This window comes from Podarcis filfolensis (assembly GCF_964270895.1).
Source record: "Podarcis filfolensis genome assembly, chromosome: 7".
NCBI lineage: Eukaryota > Metazoa > Chordata > Lepidosauria > Squamata > Lacertidae > Podarcis > Podarcis filfolensis.
The window spans coordinates 1,932,534-1,952,073 of record NC_139603.1 but is presented as its reverse complement, the minus strand read 5'-3'; the positions used below and the strand labels follow the sequence as shown (position 1 = coordinate 1,952,073).

The 19,540-nt window shown below is 40.9% G+C and overlaps 2 protein-coding genes across 2 annotated transcripts in view; both read left to right on the top strand.

Moving 5' to 3' along the window:
• XRN2 (5'-3' exoribonuclease 2) overlaps nucleotides 1-19,501 on the top strand; it is a 68,434-nt gene extending 48,933 nt beyond the window's left edge. Inside the window, exons 25-30 of the mRNA XM_083624303.1 lie at nucleotides 2,908-2,976; nucleotides 3,164-3,298; nucleotides 6,593-6,729; nucleotides 11,148-11,217; nucleotides 15,635-15,779; nucleotides 18,924-19,501. Coding sequence (XP_083480429.1) covers nucleotides 2,908-2,976; nucleotides 3,164-3,298; nucleotides 6,593-6,729; nucleotides 11,148-11,217; nucleotides 15,635-15,779; nucleotides 18,924-18,980 — 613 coding nt within the window. The 3' untranslated portion in view covers nucleotides 18,981-19,501. The remainder of the gene's footprint in view (nucleotides 1-2,907; nucleotides 2,977-3,163; nucleotides 3,299-6,592; nucleotides 6,730-11,147; nucleotides 11,218-15,634; nucleotides 15,780-18,923) is intronic.
• KIZ (kizuna centrosomal protein) overlaps nucleotides 1-19,540 on the top strand; it is a 167,404-nt gene that overhangs the window by 117,046 nt on the left and 30,818 nt on the right. The window lies entirely within an intron of this gene.

Sequence of the window (19,540 nt, the reverse complement as noted above, 5' to 3'; positions counted from 1 at the left end):
GTCCTCAATAGTTGAGGTGTTCACCAGTACCTGGTTGGCTTCTCCTCTTGAGACTAATGGGGAATATGAAAGGGAGGGGGAACCAAATTAATGAAGTTAGACATTTCCTCATTTCTCAGGCTCTTGCTTATGTGGGCTTGAAGGCAACTAAGCTGCTAAATCTTGGAAAATACGAGCCCTTCCGTAGAATGATGGATCAAATATTTTTTATTCTAAACTGTATTCCAATTATGAATATAACTGCTGGTTTCCCTTTCCTTACCGCAGAGGGATCTAGTGACTCCTCCCAGCTCTTATCTTAGCAATAGTGATGGTCTCTGTCTTAATTAACTCCTTTTTCTGAGTCATCCACATAGTGCATAATAATAATAATAATAATAATAATAATAATAATAATAATAATAATTTATTTGTACCCCACCCATCTGGCTGGGTTTCCCCAGCCACTCTGGGCGGCTTCCATAGAAACCAAAAATACACTAAAATATCACAGATTAAAAACTCAGGAGTGCTCTGATGGTGTTTCCTGCTTGGCAGGGGGTTGGACTCGATGGCCCTTGTGGTCTCTTCCAACTCTATGATTCTATGATTCTAACTTCCCTGAACAGGGCTGCCTTAAGATGTCTTCTGAATGTCAGGTAGTTATTTATCGCTTTGACATCTGATGGGAGGACGTTCCACAGGGCGGGCGCCACTACTGAGAAGGCCCTCTGCCTGGTTCCCTGTAGCTTTGCTTCTCGCAATGAGGGAACCGCCAGAATGCCCTTGGCGCTGGACCTCAGCGTCCGGGCAGAACGATGGGGGTGGAGACGCTCCTTCAGGTATACTGGGCCAAGGCCGTTTAGGGCTTTAAAGGTCAACACCAGCACTTTGATTTGTGTTCGGAAACGTACTGGGAGCCAATGTAGGTCTTTCAAGACCAGTGTTATGTGGTCTCGGCGGCCGCCCCCAGTCACCAGTCTAGCTGCCGCATTCTGGATTAGTTGTAGTTTCCGAGTCACCTTCAAAGGTAGCCCCACGTAGAGCGCATTGCAGTAGTCCAAGCGGGAAATAACTAGAGCATGCACCACTCTGGCGAGACAGTCCGCGGGCAGGTAGGGTCTCAGCCTGCATACCAGGTGGAGTTTGTAGACAGGTGCCCTGGATACAGAATTGACCTGCGCCTCCATGGACAGCTGTGAGTCCAAAATGACTCCCAGGCTGCGCACCTGGTCCTTCAGGGGCACAGTTACCCTATTCAGGACCAGGGAGTCCTCCACACCAGCCCGCCCCCTGTCCCCCAAAAACAGTACTTCTGTCTTGTCCGGATTCAACCTCAATCCATTAGCCGCCATCCATCCTCCAACCGCCTCCAGGCACTCACACAGGACCTTCACCGCCTTCACTGGTTCTGATTTGAAAGAGAGGTAGAGCTGGGTATCATCTGCATATTGATGGACACCCAGTCCAAACCCCCTGATGATCTCTCCCAGTGGCTTCATATAGATGTTAAAAAGCATGGGGGAGAGGACGGAACCCTGAGGCACCCCACAAGTGAGGGCCCAGGGGTCTGAACACTCATCCCCCACCACCACTTTCTGAACACGGCCCAGGAGGAAGGAGCGAAACCACTGTATAACAGTGCCCCCAGCTCCCAGCCCCTCTAGACGGTCCAGAAGGATGTTATGGTCGATCATATCAAAGGCCGCTGAGAGATCCAGCAGAACTAGGAAACAACTCTCACCTTTGTCCCTAGCCCGCCGGAGATCATCAACCAGTGCGACCAAGGCAGTTTCAGTCCCATGATGAGGCCTGAATCCCGATTGGAAGGGATCCAAATGGTCCGCATCCTCCAGGCATGCCTGGAGTTGTTCAGCAACCACGCGCTCAATCACCTTGCCCAAGAATGGAAGATTTGAGACTGGGCGATAGTTGGCCATACTGGCCGGGTCTAAAGATGGTTTTTTAAGAAGCGATTTAATGACCGCCTCTTTCAGCGGATTTGGGAATGTTCCCTCACAGAGGGAAACATTCACCACCCCACAGAGCCCATCGCCCAGCCCTTCCCGGCTTGCTTTTATTAGCCAGGATGGGCAAGGATCAAGGAGACAGGTGGTTGGTTTCACGCGTCCAAGCAGCCTGTCCACATCCTTGGGGGTAATGCATGAATAAATGCATCTGACTAGGTCTGAAAAAGAGATAATTTTGCCTACACAAGTGTTGGGGGACCACATGATTGGCCTTATCAAATAGTGACCAGCCTTTCACAGACCACATTTGACAGGCCATTATGATGTCAGGTGGAATTGATCCTGCCCCCAAGATGTGCTGGTTGCACTTGGCACCAAATTTAAGCCTTCCTCAACCAGATGTTGTTGGACTCCAACTCTCATCAGCCCCAGTCAGTATGACTATTGGTCAGGGATGATGAGAATTTTAATCCAAAGCATCAGGAAGGGTGGGAATCAGGTTGGGGGAGCCTGGCTTAGAGTGTACACATAATTGCTCCTGTACAGCCCCAGTTTACAATTGGCACTGAATGCAAGTCATATAGCGGATGGGCAGAATCCAAGCTCTCAAGAGGAACCCATCCTGCCTTAAAGCAGTGGATCTTGTATTCAGTGCCAGGTGTAAATGACTGAATGCAACTCTGGGTTGCAAAGGAACAATTCAGAGCGCTCTGTAAGTGGCTTTTCCTGTCCTGCCCATGACACCCTGTGATATTAGGTGAGTGACAAGTGGCTGTGGCCATTTCAAAACAGATCAAATCAAGAGGCCTGATGAGCTCTTTTTTCATCTTTGGGCCTGAGTTGCTCTCTACTGATCCTTGCTGTATTCTGAAGAGAGCAAATAAGTTACCAACTTTGATGTCACATAACAGGCAATGTGTTAATTCTTCATAATTGTTTCAAATATTTTCATTCTTAGTATCAACTTTAAAGACCCACAATTCCAAGAAGACTTTATTTTTAAGGCAGAGGTGTTATCTGGAGCAAAGTAAGTAACCCTTCTATTTACCCTTACCAGTTCTTCTGAACCACTTGCAGCGCTGTAGAATGGGTGAGATTGATTTTGTGGGTGGTCCTATGTCTTGTTTCAGACAATTGAACTTGATGGCCTTCAGGTCTTCCAACTCTGTGTCTCTAGTGCCTATTAGATTAAACTTCCTTGTCTTATTATTTAGAAAGCCTCTATCAGTTCTGAAGCCAGGTGACTGGGAGAAAACTAACAATGATGGCAGACCTTGGAGGCCACAGCTTGGCTTTAACCGCGACAGGAGGCAGGTTCACTTGGACCAGTCATCATTCAGAACTTTGGGGTAGGCAACTGATTTAACTACTGTTCATCTAATGTTCTTTGTTCATCTAGATTTATGCACTCAATTTTAAGTGAGGAAGACATGGAACCGGAACTCAATAAACCATCCCTGGTTTTTGGCACAGAAACTGATTTGGTTGTTCTGCATGATGACATCTGTCAGAAGAGAGTCAGGGAAAATGTGTCCCTGTTAATTCTCCTCAACCTCTCAACAGCTTTCAATACCATCAACCATGGTATTCTTCTGGAGTGGCTGTCTGAGTGGGTGGGTGGCACCACTTTGCGGTGGTTCCGATCCTACTTGGATGGTAGTTTCCAGAGGGTGATTCTTTGGCCCTGTGGAGCCTTCAGTGTGGGGTTCCACAGGGTTCAATTTTATCCCCTATTAGTGATGTGAGGTGAGAATATTCTCTGCTAGAAAATTCTCCGGAAAATATTCTCCACAAATTGTAAATTCTAATGTAAGAACCAGTTTTACAACCCACATTTTAAAAAAATCTAGTAAATAATAAGTCAAGCTGTGATATTGCCAGTGTAAGTAATGAATAATGATTGTTTTTGATCCAGTTACATTACTGGGGATTGTGTTATTCACCATTGGCAGTTCTGAAATGTGAGCTACAGAAAACATTTTTGGGGTTTTTTGTTTTTAAAATGCTATTCATTTAATTTGATGAACATTTGAATTCATATGAGTTTCAAACTATATGTAATAGCCTTTTTCCTTATTTTGGTGTGACCTTATTCTTAGCAGTTCTATACCCTTGGCCATACATTGTGGTTTTTTTACAGAAAGTAGCTTTAATGCTTTATACACTTAAAGTACCTAGGCCTATACAGTTATATGAAACAGCATGTGAGGTGACCTTGATTTAAACAGTTGACGTTTCTATATTTTTTATTTAGTGCCAGTAACTAGTTTTCTGCAGTCCTCTGATTGTCAGTTCCCCTTTACCAAATCAAAGAATGTGAATTCACTGCATTGCCCCATTGAATAAAAGTATCTGTATGGTTTTTGGTTGCCATCTGAACAAGTTTACTCATGAATAAACATGTATATTAACTAATTATATAATTTTCAATGCATTAAAATTAATATTCTCCTATTTTAAATGAAAATTCTCTAATATTCGCATTAATCGAGAATATTCTCCAAACAATTATTCTTGAGAATTTAACATCTCTACCCACTATGCTATTTAACATTACTTGAAATTACTGAGTGGGGTTATCCGGAGGTTTGGAATACGCTTTCAGCATTATGCTGATGACACACAGCTCTACTTCCCCTTTACATCTGCAAGTGGGGCAGTGGATGTGCTGGACTGCTGTCTTGCATCAGTTATGAACTGGCTGAGAGCCAACAAACTGAAGCTCAATGCAGATACGACTGAGGTCCTGTGAGTGGGCAGTTCCTCAGACCAGATGGCTGGGAGGTGGCCTGCTCTTGATGGGGTTACACTCCTCTGGATCCTTGGCTGTTACTTGAGGCTCAGGTGGCATCTGGTGAAGTATGCCTTCCATCAGCTTTGGCTGTTTCGCCCCTATCTGGACAGGGATAGGCCAGCTACTGTTGTCTGTACTCTGGTAACCTCTAGGTTAGATTACTGCAGAGGGCTGCCTCTGAAGACAGTTTTTGTAAACCAAGCTGTTCACCAGGGCAAGATGGTTTGTACATATTTCGCTGACCCTTGGCCTGTCTACACTGGCTATCAATTAGTTTCCAGGCCCAAATCAAAGTGCTAGTTTTGTCCTATAAAGCCTTAAACGGCTCAGGACCACAGTACCTCAAGGACCACCTTTCTCCATATGAAGTGACCCAGATTCTGAAATCATCACCTGAGGCCTTTCTTTGTGTGCCTCCGCCATGAGAGGTCTGGAGGGTGGCAACAGGCCTTCTCTGCAGTGGCTCCCTGTTTTGTGGAATGCTCTCCCCAGGGATGTTTGCCTGACGCCTTCATTATACACCTTTAGGCACCAGGTGAAAACATTCCTTTTCAATCAGGCCTTTGGCTGATTAACGTCTGATACCCTTTTAAACATGTTTGTGGTGGAGAGAAGGGGTGTTATTGGTTTGTTATGTTCTTTTTGTTTTTATTATGTATTTTGAATTTTTTACCTTGTATTTTTGTGTTGTGAACCCCTCTGAGATCTACAGATGAAGGGCAACATACAAATTTCATAAACAACAATAATAAACTGAACCAGGCATATATTAAGTGTTGAGTAGATTAAGGATAAATGCAACATTCTTCTTATTTTAATTAGATTAAGGGAATTGCTAACAACAGCAATTAAATGTCTTGTTTCCAGATGGGGAAGTTCTGTGAACTTCTGAAATACTGTTCATATTTGTATTATCTTGGAACAAACTGTGTCCTTCCATGTCAAGTGACTAGGGGACTTTTTAATGCCTACTAAACTTTAGAACCACAGTACCTGATGTCTGAGCATCCCAAAGCAATCCCTGATCTGCACTGTTAGGAGAAGCCAAGGGGAGTAAAACCCCCAGCTGTCTGAGGAATCTGGTTCAGTTGTCCAGTTGTGATCATAATTGAATAAATCACCTAAGAGACACCACTTTTTAAAATGTTACAATTCTGTTTTTCCATAAGTTGGGCCAATGGAAGAGAGAGTGAGAACTGTTTCAGATGTTAATGCTACTGGGCCGTTGTTATGTGCGTTCTGCTTGACGGTGGTGAGCTCCCGTTGCTCTGTCCCAGCTTCTGCCAACCTAGCAGTTCGAAAGCATACCAGTGCAAGTAGAAAATTGGTACCGCTGCAGCAGGAAGATAAATGCTGTTTCCATGTGCTCTGGCTTCCATCACAGTGTCCCGTTGCGCCAGAAGCAGTTTAATCCTGCTGGCCACATGACCTAGAAAGCTATCTATGGACAAAGGCCGGCTCCCTTGGTCTGAAAGTGAGATGAGTGCCACACCCCATAGCCATCTTTGACTGAACTTAACTATCCAGGGGTCCTTTACCTTTACCTTTTTTTTACCTTCACGTAACTTAAATGCTCTTTCTGTTTCTGGAGAAGAACGAATTGAAGAAATCAGTCAGTGTATGTACAGATGCCCTGGGCACACAACTCTTGCTTTGTACAGCGGTGGGTGTGCCTAACGTCGGCTGTGTATCCCATCATTCATAGAAGATTTGCCGACCTATTAATGTCTCGCCTTGCCTAGAGTTGAAGGAATTTACCATTGTTCAGGTGTGAAATGTAACACTGTTGCCATGTGTGTAATGCCTTTTTCCATGGATGCCTTCATTTCTCTTCCCTTCCGTATTACAGTCATGCAATGTCAAGAAACAGAGGACATTCTGGAAGTGGAGTTTACAGCAATATTGCTCCCCCTGGAGCTTACAATCAGGGAAATACTTACAGACCACTGCTGGGAAGACCACAGCAGATTCCAAAATTGCTTTCAAGTAAGTTTCCCCCCCCTTTCTATTTTAATTTTTAAAAATGGAACTCAAGGTTCTATTTAATCATTTGGCCAATTGGAAGCATATTATACTTGGTTTGCTATTGCCATCTAGTACTTATGTTTAAGTTACTAGTACTTATGTCCTGTTACTGAAACTTCACAGTCCTACATCATTGTTGCTGGGCCTTCACAATCGTACATCGTTTTATCATTGTTTGAACGTGTCCTTACAGCACAAGTTGAGAACTGGTGTAGTGAGTGGCTAAGAAGATGATCCAGGAATTCCTCAGTACAGATTTTATAAGAAGAACAAACCCACTAGTAGCCTTAGGAATGACTCTCTCTCCCTTTCTCAAGCCCTCCCCTCTGTAAAGCAAGGATGGTTGTCATACAAGCCTACTTTAGAGTGCTGTTATGGGGTGTCTAAAGCATTATACAGTGGTATCTCGGGTTACAGACACTTTGGGTTACAGACTCCGCTAACCTGGAAGTAGTACCTCGGGTTAAGAACTTTGCCCCAGGATGAGAACAGAAATCGCACAGCAGCGGGAAGCCCCATTAGCTAAAGTGGTACCTCAGGTTAAGAACAGTTTCAGGTTAAGAATGGACCTCTAGAACGAATTAAGTTTGTAACCAGAGGTACCACTGTAAATGCCTTTTCTTACTCATGAAAACTTGGGAAAATACAAAAAATGTCTAGGAGTTTGAGTTTGGTTGCTCTATTTAGGTAGTTTTTAAAAATAACAAGACAGGTGCCTTAATTTATGTAGGAAATTTAATAAATATAAATTCACTTCTGCATTGCAGGAAAAATGATATCAATGATATCATTACAATGATATCAAACCTCAGTAATAAATACAAAAACGACTAAAACCAGCTGACTGGTAGTAGAGGAAAAAGAAAGGGGAGATTTTGTCCAGTGTTTATGGTCTTGTATTTATACCCAGTTTTGAAGATGATTTCTGAATTTGAGCTTCTGGTCTTCCACAACCATGGTCAGCAACAGAAAGGCCCTGCTAAAGGGAGATGAGGAGAAATCATTCCATTTTGTGGCCTGCTCCTGACCACTCAACCATAGTTTTACATACTAGTAGGTCTGCCAGGACTCCAGGATTTCTAGAAATGTGGTTGGTTAGCACTTGTATAAGTATCATTATGTGTTCATGTATCATTGCGTTTGGTAGGAGTGTTGGTCTGAGAAATAAGGGTGAAGATATTTGTCAATATATTGGTTTGTCAAGATCTTACTCCATCTGTGTGATAAAATTATTCAAATCCACTTCACTTTTGTTTCCTTAAATCTCATCATATTCTAAGAACATTAACTTGTGAACTTAGCATACTAAGCTTTTTATTTTCCAGGACATCTTTTTGTAAGTGAATGAAAATTAGAGTATAGCAGGGTAATACAGTCAATCCAATCTAAGCTCTCTCAGAGCTAGCTGTGGGGGTTAGTGGTGTTCCCTGATTTCACATTGATGTGCCAATTTTCAGCTGATGAATAATTGTATGCTGATAGCTTGCAGGAGTCAAGTGGAGTCTGCTAGTACTATGCGGATACAGGCTTGGATTTTGCTGTCAGAGTGTCTGATTTTATTATTTTCATTTCAGTCAGTAAACTTGTCAATTAGCTGACTTTCCACTAATCAAAAAGAAAAAAGGGGGGAGCATTTTTCAATCAGTAAACATGAAGTCTTGGCTTTGATTGCCATGCTGATTACATAAGTTATCACTTCAGTTGCTACTGGAGAGGGCAACTTAAATCGTTGCATCGGTTCTAGGAATTGCTTGCATTTTCAAGTCCAATGAAATATTAACTGTCATTTCTCTCGTTTTCTGTACCTTTTTGAAATGTCAACCTCTTGTTTTTATGTTTCCTCACTTACCTATTTTCTTACATTGCCATGATGAAAGGTAGAAACTTGGCATTGCAACTCTTTCTGTTACGGTATTTAGGTGTGTGCTGTGTACCTTGAGTAAGAAGAACTATTTTCAGTGTTGTCTCTTTGTGTGGAATTCTGCTGTTTATACAGATATTTGGATAACAGTGTCAGCGCTGTTAGAGAAGTGTCCAAACCAGTAGTTTTTTGAGCTAACTGCTCTTAGCAATTATGAAAGCAGATATCAGAATGCATCCAGATTATTATTTACTCTCATTTAGCACTTCACTTCTATGTTATTCTTTTTGAAATCCTGAGTTTTACCCTCTTTTTGTGAGTGAGGCAGAGGTGGTGGGGGATAGTGGAATGGAGAGGGGCTAGAATGCTTCTTCTCCCTTGACCCTTCAAAAATACCATCCCAGCTCTGCCCATCGGAATAGGAGATGAAATGAGCCGGGTCCCTGCCCATGTAGTGTGCTTTTTGCTAGTTTTCCAGAAATGTAATAAAGATATGTGAAATGGTTTTGTATAGGAAAGGTTGCCAAATCCTTTATAAACCATTTAAGTTGTATATTTCTCAGAACCGGCTGACTGTTCAATATTAAGATAATTTAATAAGTCTTGATACGGACTTGAATTTAATACGTACATCTCACATGAATATTTGAGTTTTTAAAGATTAAACTACCATTACAATAGCAGTTGCTTCCTAAAGTAAATCCAAGATTTGTACTGTCTTAGTTTCATTAATTTATGATGGTGCTGTCTTACATTGTTAGTGCATAAAGAACCTCAAACCTTAAGGGCTTCAAATCCTGGCCACAAATGTATTTATATACAGATAGGTAGCCGTGTTGGTCTGCCATAGTCAAAACAAAAAATTTTTTTCCTTCCAGTAGCACCTTAAAGACCAACTAAGTTAGTTCTTGGTATGAGCTTTCGTGTGCATGCACGAAAGTGTATCTGAAGAAGTGTGCATGCACACGAAAGCTCATACCAAGAACTAACTTAGTTGGTCTTTAAGGTGCTACTGGAAGCAAAAATGTATTTATATGTTGAGGTTGGTATAGGGATGTCCCTAATTTAGCCTGACCAGTTAGGAACATAGTGCAGAAAGCTTTGTTCATTGGCCTCTATGAATTACTCTGCTCCAACAGCAGCCAAAGCAGGAATTGCCAGTGTTGAAAATTAGGCTGGATTTCCACCAGCAAAGTTACATTGGTGTCAATCAGACATGCCTGCACTGTACACGGTTCATTCAGCTGCTACCATAAAAGGTTTTTGTTCAGGTCAGACCATTAAAGTATAAGCCATCCAGTCTGAATGTGCCTGGAGAGGGGCTCAGGTTTCCTTCCAGCTGTGCCTTTTTAAATGCTTGGATTCACAAAGGCAGTGTGGCATTCCAGTAAATTATTGCTAGCCGCTGGTGCTCTTGAATATTAACCCATTATCAGGGACGTTACTGTCCTGTCATAGTAAATCCATTGGACAACTTCTGGATCCAGCTGTTATAATTAGGTGGCACTTAAACATCATTGAGGATAATCAAAGATGTCACTGAAACGGAAGCTTTTGATTGATAAATGATGTAAGTGTTTTGAACTCACCAGGGATCTATTGATTAGATATTTCTTTCATTCTGTTTACTGGTCCATTTATTTAAAAGAACAGAAGCCATTTAATTGCATGGTTTGTTAAATGATGTTGTTGCTGGTACATCTTTGTAGTATGTTGTACTTTTGAGCTAAGAAAAGACGTAAGTGGGTGGTCTTTTAGTAGCAGGGGATGGTTGCAATTCCTGGTGTCCTTAGCCACAGTTCACCTAGTGTGTAGCTTTCTAATACAAATTATACTAAAAGTACTTAGTTTCTCAGATTTATAGCTGCCTCATCTGGAAAGCTTGGTGATGGGTAACAAACATGCCTGGAAGTTGGCCTTTCTTGCTATCTTCTGAGTAAAAAGAATGAGATTGCCAATCAATTAATGATTTGGTTTATTTTCATGGGGGCAAATTTTAATTGATGGGGCTACAGTTGTTGGGCTTTGGAAGGGAAGGGTTTAAAAAGATAATATATTGGTCTTTCTAAGAATGAGTGGTTGTTTTTGTTTTGCAGTTGAAAGTTATCTCACATTTCTCCATGTCACAGAAGGCCACCTGAGATTTTAATAATATTACTGGAGTTAAATTTAATTGGCAATATGCCTTTTAACTGATCAGTGACAGCAATAAAGAGGTTAATTCTCCCCTCACAGCTGCCATGCCAAAGTGTGTTTCAATAGAATTTTGAAAATTAAGCCATTCTTACACATCATATGAGGGGCAGCTTGCTTTCTCCCTTTACCAAAATTTTTGCTAAATACTAACTTTTTGTCACTGTGTTCTTTGTAATTCTTAAAACTAAAAGTTCTAGAATTCTTATCTGTGTAAGGATTTAAAACTACTTGTTTTTGTAATAAGTCTTAAAATACACCTATTTGTGGTTCACTGTGATATGTTACATCTGTGTTTATATTTTATTTTGCTTTAATTTCACAGATATTGGTCCCCAAGACTCATGGCAAGGTCCTACACCTCTCTTTCAGCACCCACCACAAAGATTTGACAGGTATTTGTTAAAAATTTCCTTTTAATTACATATGTTAGTGTCTCAATGGAAACCAACTCCTAGAATTTCTATAACTGTTATTTTTGTTATAAAGATCTCTCTAAATATCTCTCTAAACCCATCTTTGGATGGTTTCTGTAAGACCTTTCCTTTAATAATCAGAAACTTCAAAATTAACTTTGCTGTTGATGCTTCTGCTGTAGCATTCTTGGTTCTTTGGCCTCTCTCTCTTTGAAGCACTATGAATTTCAACACAGACAGCTTAAAATTGCATTAGGTTTTGGACAGGCTAAACAAATTTCTTTTTAGGAGAGTCGTGGAGCTTAATGAGGCATAACTAATGGTGGTCCACTTTTATCATCACTGTGCAGGAACCACAGCATTAGTACAGACCAGCCATTGATTCTTGCTACAAACCTCTTGAAGTCCTAATCAGCTTCTTTGGTGCAGCTTTTTCAGGCCTGACAAGTCTATTGTAGGCCAGTGTCACTGTAGGTCAGTAGTTATTAGTTGCCACTGAAAACAGTTTCTTTAACTACTTAAGACTGAACTGAATTAAATGCAGGAGGGACTCTGAGGAGGATTAAGGAATCTGCAGTCCAATAAGTACCATGGAACAGAGAGAATGTGACATGGTTTGATAATAAGGGATGTTTTATATGTGTTTCCCTTCATTGAGAAGCTGATTGTATGCCCTTAAAACCAGATATCCTGGGGTTTGGAAAGTGTATCTGTGAATAATTCTGTTATATCTGTAGAGCAAAGATAATACAAATAAAATAGTTGCTAAATTGAGCATATGTTTTCTTTGTATTGTTCCTTGCTATAAGAGAACACCTAATAACAAAAAATTGAGTAAATCGCCTTCTAATTTTGCTATCACAGTTCCAAGAGTATATGGGAATTCTGATTTGAGGGGAATTCTGATTAATTATTTAACTTGAAGTGCTTTCCTTTCCTTATATTTGTAGGCCATTTTTTTTTAAAAAAAGGGTTCAAGAACATTGTGACTTGTCTCTTTATAGTCATAATCAAGAATACTCATTAATGTGCTTTCATCAATTTTTGTACTGCTATTAAATTAAATCAGTTAAATCATAAGTACAGCATAATATGCTATGCTTTCATTATGACCCCCCTCCCCCCTGTCAAGAGTAAATAAACCTTTCTGAGCCCCCCTGCATTTAACTGAGACCAAAAGCAAGCAGTTTGCTTAGCTGTAGTCGTTCTTGTTCCAAGTTAAATGGGAAGTCAGCCAGATTTTTAAAAAGGAGATTACACATGTAAGATTCCTGCAATATTTTACAAAAAGGCTAGAGTGCTGCCTTCTCTCCCACCCCTGGCACTTGCCCAGTTAATCTCGGTGGGCAGTTAATGTCTGCAACCTGTGTCGGTATTCTGGTCTGCTTTTCAGTTAAGATGGGCTCACCACAATGGCAGGTCAAGGAGGACTATATCATTCATTTTGGAGAAGCCTCCACCCCGCCTTTAAGAACCATTTATGTAAATGTGGTATTCTCAAAGGACCACCTGCTTGCTATATCATGAGCTTGATCAGCTCCCTGAAACAATTTTATCTCACTGTGGCAGACCTATCAAAGTTTAATCAAGATGGGCTAGAAGATACATCCACTGTTTCACTTGTTAGAAGGAGTAAATAATTCTCAAGTGTCACAACAGCTGGGCCCATTCAGATATTTCATTTCATTATAGGACCTGACTACCTGTGAGGTTGTATGATGAAACACATTTCTACCGCCCACTGCTGAGATGCTGTCTGAGACTAAGAATGCAAAAGCTTGATTTTTCTTTGTATTATCAATTTCACACAATGCTGTGTTGGTATCAGGTGACCCGGAGCATGTTCAGAAGGTACATGCTGTAGCAACCTTGCTGAAGTTAAATAGGTCTGAGTCTGGTCAATAACTGGGGGGGGGGGAGGCTGCCTGAGAATCTCATATATTCTGCCTTGAGTTCCATGATGGAATAAAGGTTGGGGTATAAATAGACATTGGTGGTTCTTTGTTTCAGGCAAAGTAATTTGCATGAACGGATTTACATGAAAGTGCCATCCCTGTCTGTAAGATAGGATTTCAGCTTTTCAACTTCTGATTTACTTGCTAGGTTAATTTTGAAAGTTGAAGCTTTTCATCTTGCATCTGTGAGAATTAGGTATTGGGGTCAAGTGCCATTTTGCTTTGTTTTCAAGTGCTTGAAAATATCTACTTGGCTGCTGCTGGAAGCAGAATTTGGGGCTAGGTGGATCTTTTTTTAATCCAGTAGGGCAGTTGTTCCATTCTTATAGAATGTTGCAGAAAAACATTTTTTTATCTTTCATGGACCAGAAACACCACACATATAGCCAGGTTCACCTCAGAGTATAAGCCATTTCATAGTGGACAACCAGGAATCCCTGACTTCTCACCACATTAGTGACTTACGAAGAGTGCTGGTTGTCAAAAGTAGTGCTCTGCTATCCTCTGCTAAGTGGCAACTCAAGGGGAAGAAGGGCCCTATTATTTTACTGGTGGGTATTGGTGCAGGAGGGATGCGGGTGGCGCTGTGGGTTAAACCACAGAGCCTAGGACTTGCCAATCAGAAGGTCGGCGGTTCGAATCCCCGCGACGGGGTGAGCTCCCGCTGCTTGGTCCCTGCTCCTGCCCACCTAGCAGTTTGAAAGCACGTCAAAGTGCAAGTAGATAAATAGGCACCGCTCCGGCGGGAAGGTAAACGGCGTTTCCGTGTGCTTCTCTGGTTCGCCAGAAGCGGCTTAGTCATGCTGGCCACATGACCCGGAAACTGTACACCGGCTCCCTCAGCCAATAAAGCGAGATGAGCGCTGCAACCCCAGAGTCGTTCGCGACTGGACCTAATGGTCCCTTTACCTTTACCTTTATTGGTGCAGGGGTGTCAACTTGAATAAAATATTGTGGGGGCCCAGGAAAGCCCCACCCCACAAAATTGATCACATGACACAGTGCACACACACTATTTGACTGGGAATGCCCATCAACTTTGCAGGGACCTGGCCATCTCAAATATTTTATTGTGGGGGCCAAAGCTCCCACAGCCCCTAGGAATTGACTTCTATGTGTTGGTGGGAGGCTGGAGTTACTGAATAGCCTTCCATTCACATAGACTTCCTATCTTGGTAGGAGGTAGCAGCCATGAAAGCAGCAGTTTCAATAGATGTTTGCTGGTGCTTAAGCGAAGCAAGTCTAAAATTCTATTGGATTTGCAGAACAAGAAAAGTGCATCTTTGAATCCTAGCCTACTAGCTTTGGTAGAGTTCCACTAGGAACTCTTGAGAAATGTTAACTTTGGCTTATACAACAACACTAGACACTTGATGACTGTTGCTCAAAGTACATGAAATGGTATTTCCAGTACTTTCCCCAAGATACTGATCATGTAACTAGCCAGATGATACATTTTAGCTACTCTATATTATTTGGTCTTGCTAATGATACATCATTTTGCTCAAATGTATCTGTCTTCAAATGGATTTTAAATTTTTGGTTAAGACAGATGAAATCCTGTGGGTGACAGAGCTTAGGTCTTAACTATAACTAAAACAAACTACATTTTCCTGTATATATTCATGTGTATATGACCTCTTGCTATATACTGGTACAGTTAAAACAGTACTTGTTGGTAATCTGGGATGGCATTCTTGGTGATAATAAGACATTGCATTTGTGTTCCCATATAAACAGTATGCCAAATGTTGGTTGGTCCATGCCAATTAGTGCTTACGTTGCTAGGTCACTGTGGTCAATTGAAAACGGCATCAATAGAACTTGAAAAGGTTTCCTCCTGATCAGACCTTCTGACATATTGAGTAGAATAATGGATGGGGGGAGATAACGCTTAAAGCCCTTACCCTGGATTCAAACTACTCTGCAGTAAGAATTCATTTGCAACCTGCAATTAACTAGAAAGAATGGACTCCCAGATTAGCCTGGATGTCCACAAAATAAAGCCTCACTCTGGCGCTTGTTTACTCTTGAGATAATGTTACATTTTGCTGACGTGATTTTTTTCTTTATACTTCAAATCCCTGCACAGAGGCAGGTTGGGGAGGCAGCAATACCAAATGGACCATATTCTTTCAGGACATCTTTAAAACCTGAATCTGAATTTGACAAAGATTTTTAAATCCTTAGGTTTGTTCCCAGTGAGCATACGGGAGTGAAAAGACAAACAGAAAGTTTTGTTTTTAGTTTAGTTTTTGTTTAATGTTCCGCTACCAGGAAAGAAGCAAAATTGTTCTAGTATAACAGTAAATTTGGTTTTTAAGAGGTGCTTAATATTTCTGTAAATAAGCTGAGGTGTGCCATATCCAACGCCACTTACTATAGCTTTTAGACAGATGGTGAGAAAACTTGTACGTATGATATACATGGTTTTCCTTCAGAAATTCAGGGGCCACTCCGCTTCTTGCGTGGAACCGCATGCCTCATTCGCAAGGACAACCCTACCAGCAGAATCAGTACCAACGCCCAGGTGGACCAATGAACTACCCACAAAGGCCCAATGATCGGAGGGAAAGGGGAAGACAGGTAACAAAGTGCTGTGTGGTTGTTCTTTGTGATCCTCTAGCAAGCTAGAAGAAAGTGGGGTATAATGTACTCTCAGTCCTGAAAGCTAACAGGAAGTTCTTTGGCTAAAGAAAAAAATCATATGTATAGTCATTGAATGTATGGGATATATTAAATACAAGCAACTCCCAAGGAGTGTTCCAAGGCACGATGTGTTTAAGTGAAATCGTGTATATTTGAAACACCGTTGAAAAAGCCTACAACACACACACACCCCCATTCTGCCCCCGCCCCTTTTTGTGACGTTTTTGGGTCACTTGCAGGTTCTGCGCGATGTGCACATGTCTGGTTGCGCACATATCAGACATACCTAAAACAGTGGCTTCCTGTCAATTAATCATTCAGCAAAGAGTACAGTTTCACAGTGAGGTACTTGAACACCCAGTGAGTTTTTCTGTGGATCTAACTGTGGTTAAGACTCATTATAATTAATGTTGTCCTGTTAATTTTAATGGGATATAAGGATGAATAATTTTATCTGGACTGTGGCTGATATCTAGACTTGTAACAATTTCCACACATCCTATGCTGAAAATATCTGCCACCACAAAATGTCAAAGGATTGTCATTACCAGAAGAATATGTTTGATGATAGGGTCCTTTTGCTGCCTCCATTCTCTTCATGGGGAGGAGGAACTGGAGCAGCTCCTGCCCCTGCCAGCTAGATAGGAGCTCTCTCGTGTTTTCCAGACCTTTTTTGCCTTTGTGGGACTTCGCTTGCTTCCTGTGGTCATGTAGGGCAGCTTGTCGTGGACGTGCATATGCTCTTTCTGTGATGAGCTTGCATGTGAAGGGCCCTGCTTTTGTCTGGGACTGGCTGGAGGACCTGCTCTCCAGCTGTTGCTGGACTGTCTCCCATCTTCCTTGACTATTGGCCATGTTGGCTGGGTCTGGTGGAAGTTAAAGTCCAACAAGAAGGCCACAGGTTCCTCATTCCTTTGAAGAATCTCTGACTTCTTTTATTAGCCATACATATTTTGCCTAAAATCAAAATGATATTTTTATCTCAAGGCCTGAATTAAATATTGCTACTAATTTTTCTTTTTTAACATGCAATAAAGAATCCAGTCAATATAAGTAGGCATGCAACATGCTAACCAGTTGAAAACTGTGTACATAGGCAAACGATAAGTAAAAACATTAAACTAAACAATGTGGAAATTATTGAGCCACCTTCTGGGACTGATCTTAGCTTTTGAAATAATATAAGAATCAAATTTTAGCCTTACATTCTCTTTCAAGAGTAACTGAATGGTTTTAAACTGGCAGCCAGCCAGAAACAGGTAGCATCCTGAAGAGGTTTCACTTCTCTCTAATGCTAGGATCAGCTATCATTCTGCTTTAAAAACTTGTTTCCTGTGTAATTTTCCCCTGTGGTAGGTCTGCATAGTCCCATTTTCAAAAATAAATTCTTACCTGGCATAATTTTGGATAATCTGATATCTCTCTTATAAGACTGCACACAATCTGAAAGACAGATCTTGCATTCCAGATCTTGATTCTCTCCCCAGCCCACCCCCTCAAGTTCCCTTGATGCAATGACATTTCACTGCTGGCACCAAAACACAGTAATCCATTGATATCTCAGGTCTGCACTTGTGCCTTTACTGGGATGATTGCATGAGAGTATAAGTGTTTTCGCAATTCTTACCTTAAACACCTGATACTGAAAGCTCTATTGAAATTGCATCCAACTGTTGATAAGCTGCCCTGAGCGTTTGGTGGGTGCTTCTTACCACAGTTGCGAGGGGGGTGGAGCTGTCCAAACATTCACACAACCATCCCTTGGATGTACATCCTGGTCTTGTTCAAAAGCCATTCATCGGGGAAGGCTATTGAAAATGAAAAACTGAAGTTCTCCACATCTGGACATGTCTCACAGTTGCAAATAAAAAGTGCATCATGCTAGCCACTTCTAGTTACCAGAACAGCTGAAAATGTGTTTCTGGTTGGCATTAGCAGCTGCTGCAAGCTATGGGGATGGAGTGAAGAATGCAGAGTTTTCTGTAAGGCACTTTGCAAGTTGCAGATCTTAGGATTGGTTGCTGATTATTACTTTGATCTTTTGTCTTTCAAAAGATAGCCTAAATAGGACCCCAGAATTGGATTCAGGTTTGGGTTTCATTTGTAAAATTTTCCCCAAAATATACCTGCCATACTCAAGGACAGCATTAGATTCCTTTTTGTCTCTAACACTTCCCAATAGATCTGTGGGCAGCCCATCAAATGCTTTGTTCACCTGTCACAGGATTGCCACAGACGCACTAGGTTGCCTATGGGATAGCAGTTGTTGGGGCATCAGATAGAAGTCTGGAGATCGGATTTTGGCCACAGGCCTCTTTGCTAACCCTTTGCATAGATGCAAGTACTGTTTATTAAGCATAGCATGAAATAGTTACCCTAAGTTCCCTTTCAGAGAAACTATAAGGTTATTTACTACTTTGTACCCTATGTCAAAATGTATTTTATTGAAATATTGTACATATTTGCAAAAGAGTCCTCTTTTACAATTGCCGACTTTTGAATTAACTCTTAGTATTCTGTTGTTCACATAGCTGAGTGACCCTTTTGCAGGCTGCATAATGTAGTGCAAATAAAAGAATGTGAACAATAATTTCATGTTACTGGTCAAGAGTAACTGGTCAGTTCAAGTCTCAAGCAGTTAATTTAATAGGGTTAATGTTAAACTTAAACTTCCATGTAAATATGTTTTGTAATATGTTTTGTAATGTTAATTTACCAAGTTTCCGTTTTAGGTTCCCCGTATACTTTTAAAGTCCAGTTTTACTCAAAGAAAAAAAAAATGGCAACTTTAATAGTAATAGTAATAAAAATGGCTATAATGGAGTTCAAGGATTGGTGGCAATTGAGGGTTATGATCCAAGCCAAAGTTAAGACCTACTGATTTAGAGAGAAAGATAAGCACATCCTTAATTCTCTCTGGGTTTGATGAGGCATAAAATTGCTTAACTATGGGCTGGATTGTGCCTCCATTTGCATGTCATTTTATTTTTCTTGTACCACTGTTCTTGTAATCTCTTCTTTCTGTTTTGTACTACCTTATGACTGGAAAAAGTAGAGTAATACTATCTTTCTCTTTTGCAGGGTTATGGAAGGCCTTACCCATTGCCACCATCTTCTGGAAGATACAACTGGAATTAGGCTTTCGGCATTTCCACCATTTAAAATAATCCTTTTTTAAATACCATCTTTATCATCTGAGTAATTTCTAGGTGATAAACTTTCTTTTTAAACTGTGTACATTTTTACTGATAAGATTTGATATGATACATATGTTACTTTACAACTGTACTGCAGAATACAAGTGAAATTAGCACTTATTTTGCTTGTGTGAAAAGTCTAATGAAGCAGGAGTCCTGTTCTGTCTTTACTGTGTGGTTTTTATTGCATTACTACATTGTTGATGCCTTTCGTATTCACATAAGAATATCCCTTTGGTTCCCAGCTAGGAAAAGGTTTGTCCTATGAAGAATAGCATTGAAAACACACAGAGAAATTGTGTTTTAATTGTGGAAGTTAGCTTAGAGGCTGTCTACAAGCACAATGTTTTAAAGACTTTTGGTCAGCATTCCTTCGAAAGTGCTTCATTGTTGATGTATTTGTCCCTTTAAAAAAAAGTTGGTGAAGTTTTGAAGTAAAAGTTTCATCTTTTACAACATCAATGTATCTTTGTTATGCAGTTTGTTTCATATTATTAGACA